The 6,533-nt window shown below is 32.9% G+C and overlaps 3 protein-coding genes across 3 annotated transcripts; 1 reads left to right on the top strand and 2 right to left on the bottom strand.

Annotated features, from left to right (window-relative positions):
* Window positions 1-37: 37 nt before the first annotated feature.
* On the bottom strand, window positions 38-860 carry LOC105280365 (cytochrome c oxidase assembly factor 5). Its single transcript, XM_011340872.3, has 3 exons — window positions 721-860; window positions 331-432; window positions 38-160 (listed from the first exon to the last, which is right to left on the bottom strand). Exons 1-3 carry the CDS (start codon window positions 826-828, stop codon window positions 119-121), a joined length of 252 nt encoding a protein of 83 aa, XP_011339174.1. The 5' UTR covers window positions 829-860; the 3' UTR covers window positions 38-118.
* A 129-nt stretch (window positions 861-989) lies between these two features.
* Window positions 990-3,148, top strand: LOC105280372 (lysM and putative peptidoglycan-binding domain-containing protein 3). The gene is made up of 3 exons (XM_011340883.2): window positions 990-1,124; window positions 1,381-1,582; window positions 1,661-3,148. Exons 1-3 carry the CDS (start codon window positions 1,075-1,077, stop codon window positions 2,177-2,179), a joined length of 771 nt encoding a protein of 256 aa, XP_011339185.1. The 5' UTR covers window positions 990-1,074; the 3' UTR covers window positions 2,180-3,148.
* Window positions 3,149-3,282: 134 nt separating this feature from the next.
* LOC105280379 (40S ribosomal protein S11) lies at window positions 3,283-4,930 on the bottom strand. Its single transcript, XM_011340896.2, has 5 exons — window positions 4,814-4,930; window positions 4,413-4,538; window positions 3,992-4,197; window positions 3,651-3,791; window positions 3,283-3,428 (listed from the first exon to the last, which is right to left on the bottom strand). The coding sequence occupies exons 1-4, from the start codon at window positions 4,823-4,825 to the stop codon at window positions 3,668-3,670; spliced, it is 468 nt and encodes a 155-aa protein (XP_011339198.1). The 5' UTR covers window positions 4,826-4,930; the 3' UTR covers window positions 3,283-3,428; window positions 3,651-3,667.
* Between the last annotated feature and the right edge of the window lie 1,603 nt (window positions 4,931-6,533).

Raw genomic sequence — 6,533 nt, 5'->3', positions numbered from 1 at the left:
ATATGCATATTGTAATCGACAAATATCAAATATATAATTTCTTAGAGATATGTAAATTACATTTTTATTAGAAATTATATACATAAATATATATACATAGATACATCTTACTTGTTAATCAGTATCCTTTAGGACCTCTAAAGCGTCGTCTGCCATCAATCTACACAAAGAGAAATTGAATTTAGCATTTATATTAACATACAATCTTTGTATATTATGTCTGTTTTTTTAAACAAAAGAAATGTATCAAGTTTTCCCAATAATTAGCAAAGAATTAGCTTTATCTCGTTTTCTTTCACAATATAACTATACAAATTTATATGCACTTACTATAGAATGTTTGCAGTCAAAAAATACATTGCGCAAGGCGTAACATTTCTCAGGTACCGTGCCATCGTATGTTTTAAGGCATTCCTTGGGAGTACGCTTATGCTGTAAAGAAAAAAGTGGTTTCTTTAAGAAAACTTGCTCTTTTAAGTAACATTTTCTTGAATGCACGTAGACTGGCATTTTGAAAATCAGAATTATTTGAGAATAAGATATCACCTTTAGATATAATCTTAAGATATCTTTTATGACATTAACATTTATTGATATTATTAATTTAAGATCACATATCAATTAGAGAAGCAATCTGACAGAGGCGAGTTTTTTACGAAAACTATTACAGAGTACAAATGAAAATTTTTAGGTTAGCAATGCCGTCATGCATTCGCTTACAATTTTACAGCAATCGCTTTCGAGCAAACACATTTTTAAATCAGCGCGTATGTTTGCGCAACGCGTTTTATCCTTCAATGTTTCGCCTTCTTCCTCGTATCGCATCATTTTGAATATAAAATAAGTTAATTGGTGTTGTGGAAAAGCGCTAACTTCGCGTAATCTCGCGCAACTACACGTTTCGTACTTTCTGATATCTAACCTATACTTTCAACCTAATCTGCTATGTAGAAATTGTCTATCATAGTATTCATTGCCTTGCGACACATATTTTTTTGATGTTTGTATGTAAGCGCGATGTGCGAATAAATGTTCTTGTCGCAAAAATGAAATTATTTTAAGTATGATCACAGCATGCCACAAAAGCTAGTAAACTCAATGTTTGAGGAGCAGAAAAGTGCTAGGTAATTTTAATTGGAGGTTATCTGTTCAATTGCAGTTTTAACATATTGTTAAAATTTCATATATCATGTTTTAACAAGATTATGACATAACAATGACATGTGCAGAATTAATTTGCAAGTATAATCGATTCTAATCAACTGTAAATCCTGCATAAATTAGTGCTATTTCTTATTAAAACATTATTAACATATATAAACATTTTATTACATTGATCATAATACAATTAAGATCGATAAGAATAAGATTAATTTTTAGACAAATGATCCATCAACGTGGAAGAGAAGGTTCGCCCTATTATGTATTTTTACACTCGGACGACGAAAGTAGCACGGACGAGGATAACATTCCTCTACAAGCTATTAAACGATCCACATCGGGTCGCAAAATTCAGGTGATTAATATACAAGTAAAACCTGAAGATACTTTGCAGGCATTAGCTCTTCGGTACAGATGTACGGTAAGTGGGAAACGTGATCTATCTATTGCGAATTTATGCATCTATAAGTTTTCTTGGTATGATTGGATGAAATTTCAGATATCCGAATTGAAACGTATTAATAAAATTGACAAGGAAAATGAGATATATGCTAAACCTTATATTAAGATTCCCGTACAACCGTTTTCCATTTTAACGGAGACACTGCCTGAAAGCTATCAAGGCAATGCTGCTATTGCTGTACAATGTCAAGATGAATCGCTGGTGAAAGAAGAAGAGCAACTGATAGACTTAGGTGGTACGAGCACAGAAATCTCAAATAAGGAAATTAATACAATTATATTAAATTCGGTGTGCGAACCTTTGTCATCCTACAATAGTGCCAATTTACCAGAACTTTGTCACACGGAGCACGACCGTTTGCTCAGTGATACAGAACATATGGAAATAGTGGAATCCTGTGAAACAGATATATTCAAGTGTTCTGGAGACAATTGGGGATTGTCCTGGATGCAGCTTCTCGTGTTTTCGTTACTGTTAGGTTTTGCAGGGCCTATCATATATATATATTATATAGCTGAATATTCATCTAAGGCAAATGCAACTGCGAGTGACTGATGATGTTCTGCTTAGAATTGTGTGAGAATGAAACCAAGTTCGAGTTTCTGTGCTTATCTTTTACTTCGTAAATGTCTTTTTACACTATAAAAGAGAGACGAGGCAGAAACAAAAGAAGAGAAAGAAAGAAAATGTGAGGAGAAAATATTCGTTAATATTTCATTAATAGCTGGATCTACTAATGAACTAGATTTGTATAAGTGTATATATTTGTATTTATATATTTTTAAGAGGATATATTTTCTTATCCTATTTTACATTATAACGATAGTAGTTTAAGATTTCAGAACTGCATCGTTTTTTACGGGTGAGACTTTTTATTAGAAATTAAATTATTAAATATAATGGTTATATATCGAAAAAAATATATAACTATTATCAATAACATTCACGTAACAAATTCTAACATAATTTCAGGGAATAAATTATTAAATTATATCTTTAGGAAAGCTGTTGACTCGTTATGGACTATAGCAAATGTGTAAATATAATAAAAAGTTTTGACGCAAAATTAATTTAATAAAAATATGACTGCCCCGTTCAAAGGAAGGATAAAAAGAAGGGGATAAAGGAAACTCTGGTGCCTTAGAATATTCATACTGCTGGTCTAAAACAGTTTAAAATGAATCTTTCTCCGTGTCTCCATGTAATCCGATTGAAAACTTTTAAATTATTTCATATTGCATATCAATTGATTTATTATTTATAATTCTATATTGCTATATACTTTAATTGCTACATACTACATACGGAGATAGCAGTTTTGCTGAACATACTAAGCTTCGCAATATTACCTTGATTTTAACAAATCGATTTTATCAAGTCTTCCTTTAGCAATTAAATTATATACTACTACACTTTATGACAATATATGTTTGCCAAACTATGAAAGTATGTAAAAATATCAACTTTTCTATATTGTTTCATGTTGTAAGTATAAATAAAAAGTATATTTATAAAAACTAAATAGTCGCGTTAATGATTTTTATTAAATATAAAATAAGCTTTACTATTTATCCTGCAATGTATGAATCATAGTTAACAATGGGTTGTTCATACAGGCCAACAACTTATATATTACATGTATAAATAAACACAATATCTTTTGGTAGAAATTATTTTATTTTAATCATTTTGTCAGATTTCGATCGTGAGTTACAGTATGGAAAACAGTAGACTTACTGTTGTCACTTGATGGAATTTTTCAATTCTTTTTTTCGCTCAATCCTCGCATCTGCCAATAATGACTCTGTAATTGAACAGAAAAAATTACATGAAATACATGCACATTTATATTGTTCGCTGCTAAAAGAAATAACTGCAGAAATATTCAGAAGACGTGAGAATGTATAATCTCTTCAAGATATTTTCGGAAGACCGTCATGAAATTTCATCATTAAATTAATTTCTTTTTGGTGTATACTAGTAGCAGCGATATCATAAACAAGAAATAATAAAAAAAATTACGTACTATCATCAAAAAGATATTTAGAACTTCTTGAAACTCTTCTTTGATCCTGTTCCTTTTGAAACCTTCAATACATTAAACCTTACTGTCTTGCTCAAGGGTCTGCATTCTCCAATGGTGACTACATCACCAATTTCTACGTCCCTGAAATTCATTAAAAAACTCATAGATATTAATGCTATCTAATTATTTTTATTTTTTTTATTATTACTTTGCTATTCAGAAACCAACATTGCTCATCAAAATGTATCTCAGTAGACCATCGTGACATGTATCATCATATTAAAACAAGTTTGTACACAGACTTAATATTTTAGATAAAATTCAAATGACCGTTAACGTACCTGAAGCAAGGACTAAGATGGACACTCATGTTGCGATGACGTTTCTCAAACCGGTTGTACTTTCTAATATAATGCAGATAATCCCTGCGTATAACAATGGTACGTTGCATCTTCATCTTCTGTACAACGCCAGTAAGAATGCGTCCTCTGATCGATACGTTACCAGTGAACGGACACTTCTTATCGATGTAAGTTCCCTCCAGCGCCTGCACATCAGACCAACGAGACACATCAACTAAATGCATCTTGCATGTTACTTACTCTTATTGTTGAAGTAAAAATAAAAGAATGCAAATGTGAGAAATTCAGAATGTGAGAAAACAAAATCTTCAGTGAATCTTCAGAAGACCGTCGTAAGTTTTTCATCATTTCCAATTGTTTGATCATAAATTACTGAGACATGTAATTAGAAGAGGCTTACCTCACGAGGCGTTTTGAAGCCAAGCCCGACATTGCGGCTGTACCTCATGGGCTTCTTGCGCTTTGGGCCCAGACCTTTCTTACGATTAAGAAAGATCGTGGGTTGTTTTTGAAACGCACGTTCACTCTGTAAACAAAATTATACGGACTATTCATTTCTTTTCCGCTGCATCGATCAATATTTCAGTGGCGAAAAGTGTTGCATACGCGTGAGTTAACCACGTGTTACGCTCAAGATCGTAGACGTAACTTCTTGAATGCATCTTAACCTACAAACTTGCTTTTCGCATGCGTTTACTTTAAAAATCAACTATCGCGAAACGGTAGTATATTTTTGCAAAAATAATACTATCACGTACGAGAAAAATCAATTTATTATTGATCAGAGAATCGCACACGTACCTGATCAGCCATTTTGCTCGACCTGAAAGAGCGATGCGAGCGCAACGAGGAAGAGTGAAGGCAAGAAGCGACACCTCATGACTCTAGTGACTCACTAGTGCTGCCAACATAGAAAATGCAATCTCCCAACTCTAAAAAGGCACAGAAGGTGCAGCATCACGTCGTTATAATCATACAATAAATTATGCTTTTCGTAACAATTTATTATTTTAGTTATTCGTAACATTCACCAAAATTTTTCAATTGCATCTTCCGTAATTATGTTTTCTGTATTTTGTGTTTTCAAGGACTACATCTACACTAATTTCACACAAAGTACAAAAAAAGCGTACAGATCAAAACGTACGTTCTCTCTTCGCTGTGATTGGTTCGTTGCAATGATCATATCGATATTGCGATAATCGCTTTACGTTGTAAAGGAATTTCAAATAACCGACACTAGTAACGATACGCGTCGTGAGTGTCGTGACGAGCAAACGCGGGTTCAAATCGTTCCGCATTTTCCGCGCTTATTATCGCGTAAATCTGTAATTTACAAAAATACTTGTTGCCAGTGTCGCGCAAGAAACTAGGCATTTGTTACAAAGTGTCAAGTATCGTGTACGCGCGTGATTGCACGCCAATATCGCGATTTCGGTAGCGACGATTCCAAAGACTCGAAATTCTTTTTCGCGCAATTCGCGCCGCCATTTTCTCGTCAAGTTGCGGCGAAATTATAATTAGTACATTGTGTCATTATTAGGTACGTATGTGTCATTTTATAATTAATTGCGTCTCTGCGGTTTTTTTTACATTTCTGTAAACGATTGCAAATGTATCTCTTATCAAATATTATATGGTTATGTCATCCCAGGCAGCACACATTGGTTTCAAAACCGTTTCATAAACGTTTTGCCGTAACGTTTCATAACCATTTTATTGAAACGTTTATTTAGGAGAAAAATGTCCAACGAAAAAACGTTAGGAGAAACGTTTCTTTTTCGGCAAAAAAACGTTTCAGAAACCATCAGAAAAATATTTATCAATTCTATATATCAGTGCCTCAAAGATAGACAGAGTTAAGTCACATTTTTGTAAAAAAACTAGATTTTTAATATTTTATGAATTACTCTCCAAATTTCGTGTAGTGGAATCTCACTCTTTTGAAATATCACTTCAAGTAATAGTGATCTCAAAAGTTTCAAAAGAAAAAAAGAAGAAAAGAGTATTGGATCGGTTTTCCGGATGGTTATTTATAAAGTGATAACGCAAATGTTACTTGCGAGAACGTCACGTCTGGCCTGGCCATCTATCGGTCGCTTGGTGAATCAGAGGTGGAAATCACACACATTTGTGTTGATTTTTGTCTCTTGTTCCATAATCGAGTACATTGAAACGTATGATGTAAAAATAATTAATACTCGCAAAGTAAATAGAAATTACTATTTTTTCTATATTAATTATATAATTTCAAATCAATTTAATAAAACACATTTTTCGTTTCTGTGGAAACGTGAAAAATACGTTTTTAAAATTTAGGTCTAAGAACGGTTTCTATTTAAACCGTTTCTTAAATGGTACTTTATGTTTCTTAGACATTAGATACGTCTAAGAAACATATATTAGGCTAACATGTGCTGCCTGGGATGTTATGTTCAGTGTCAGTGATAATCCCCTTCTGTGCCAATCCAACGTTGAACAAAATCGTCATCGCACACGTCGTGTTACTCTTTTCACCGAA

Source organism: Ooceraea biroi, chromosome 4, assembly GCF_003672135.1.
Source record: "Ooceraea biroi isolate clonal line C1 chromosome 4, Obir_v5.4, whole genome shotgun sequence".
Taxonomy (NCBI): domain Eukaryota; kingdom Metazoa; phylum Arthropoda; class Insecta; order Hymenoptera; family Formicidae; genus Ooceraea; species Ooceraea biroi.
Note: the sequence above shows the minus strand (reverse complement) of the source record. Positions and strands in the feature narration are given on the sequence as shown.